The sequence below is a fragment of the Arachis ipaensis genome, chromosome B6 (genome assembly GCF_059453495.1).
Source record: "Arachis ipaensis isolate K30076 ecotype BB chromosome B6, ASM5945349v1, whole genome shotgun sequence".
NCBI lineage: Eukaryota > Viridiplantae > Streptophyta > Magnoliopsida > Fabales > Fabaceae > Arachis > Arachis ipaensis.
In genome coordinates, this window is record NC_142441.1 from 103,407,356 (window position 1) to 103,408,966 (window position 1,611).

The following is a 1,611-nucleotide window of genomic DNA, read 5'->3' on the forward strand; positions in this document are numbered from 1 at the left end:
TAAAATTAATGAGGGTCTAAAATTAACATAAATCATATTATAAATGCATAAAAATCAGAATGCACAATTACAAAATCAGAATAAAATCAAAATTAAAACAGAACACCATGAGCCAAAACAACTTCTGCATATAACAGCATATTTCCTTAATTAAAACAGAACACCATGAGCATATTTCCTTACCAAATTCTAGGATGAAATTACTGCAGTTTCAAAATTTTACATTCAGAAACAATAATTATACACGAGTCATATGCATATTTGTTTAATCAATATCAATAATTCAACTCTAAAATACAGCAAAGCACAAAACAGCCGTGATCATTATGTACTCTCCCTGCCAAAAAGAAAGGAGAGAATGTGTGAGAAAATTGGAACATTTTCTGGCTGTTGGTAGGTTCAACAATACATGACTATTGCTTCTTCTCCTCTGCTTTCCTGGGCTGAAAAGAAGGGCACATGAAAGAAAAAGAAAATTAATAGAATAGGTATAGATCATATACTTAAATGGACGGAATGATATTGAGAAACATAAATTGTAAGATCATGCAGAGAAATTAGTTGCATTTTGCAAAAGCATATGTATTACTAGTGCATCAATGAGTAACCACATAAAGATAGCATACAGACAACTAATATGGATTATTATATAGCATTATTTATATATCCGGGGAAGAAATTATGTCCATCTTATAGCAAAATTCTGGAACATACAGTTAATCAATACGGATGGTTTCTTCTTTGCTGTTTCTAGCAACATATGACATGTACCTTGGTAGTAAAATCAATGAATCCATAGTGCATACTTAGGAACTTCAACTTATCTCAGAATTGTAATGTATCTTCCTTATTCTATATAACAATACAAGCAAAAAATACCTTTCAAACACCCTAATAAAAATGTGCAATTTTGTATTAAAATTTATTACAGGCAAGATCAAATTAAAGTAGGATATCAGGCATGAAGAACAGGAAAACCACCAAACTCATCATTGCTCCTATGAGAAAAGCTATACTCATCATGCGACAAAGAGATTAAATGCGACATCCACTACTCATATTTGAGATTGAAAAATGCAATCCAGGGATGTTTAAGTTTGAAAATCAAAATTACTGTCCCAGATAAATGTAAGAGCAGTTTTCCGTTTCCATACAATTCTAAATTCTAAAAGTAAAGACGATAATGCAGCACCAATTACCATCCAGAAAGTAACAGAAAAAGATCCGCAATGAAATAATAAGCAGAGAATTAACATTGAAAGGAACCACACCAAACATAATCGCAAATAAACAAAATCGATAAAGCGAGAAAAAACAAACCTTGACGCCAGGTGCGGGCTGAGATAGCTCTTCTTTGGGAATGATGACGGGCCATGACTCACCAGCTTCTCGGAACATCTGCTCGGTCTCTAGGGTTTGGCCTTTTTCAAGAATCATGGTCCTTATGCTCTGTGCAGGGGTTGAGGTCGCATCGAAGGCTTGCTCGACGCCGTTCACGAAGGTCACCGTGATCTGCGACGGGTGTTCGTCGGTTCGGCGCTTCACCTCCACCTGGCACGCAGGGTTTGATTCCCTCGCCTTGCGTGAGTTGCACTGTGCCATGAACTCCAT

General features: G+C 35.8%; 1 protein-coding gene across 1 annotated transcript; it reads right to left on the minus strand.

Moving 5' to 3' along the window:
* Positions 1-352: 352 nt before the first annotated feature.
* LOC107647089 (uncharacterized) lies at positions 353-1,611 on the minus strand. The gene is made up of 2 exons (XM_016351213.3): positions 1,321-1,611; positions 353-443 (listed from the first exon to the last, which is right to left on the minus strand). Exons 1-2 carry the CDS (start codon positions 1,609-1,611, stop codon positions 414-416), a joined length of 321 nt encoding a protein of 106 aa, XP_016206699.2. The 3' UTR covers positions 353-413.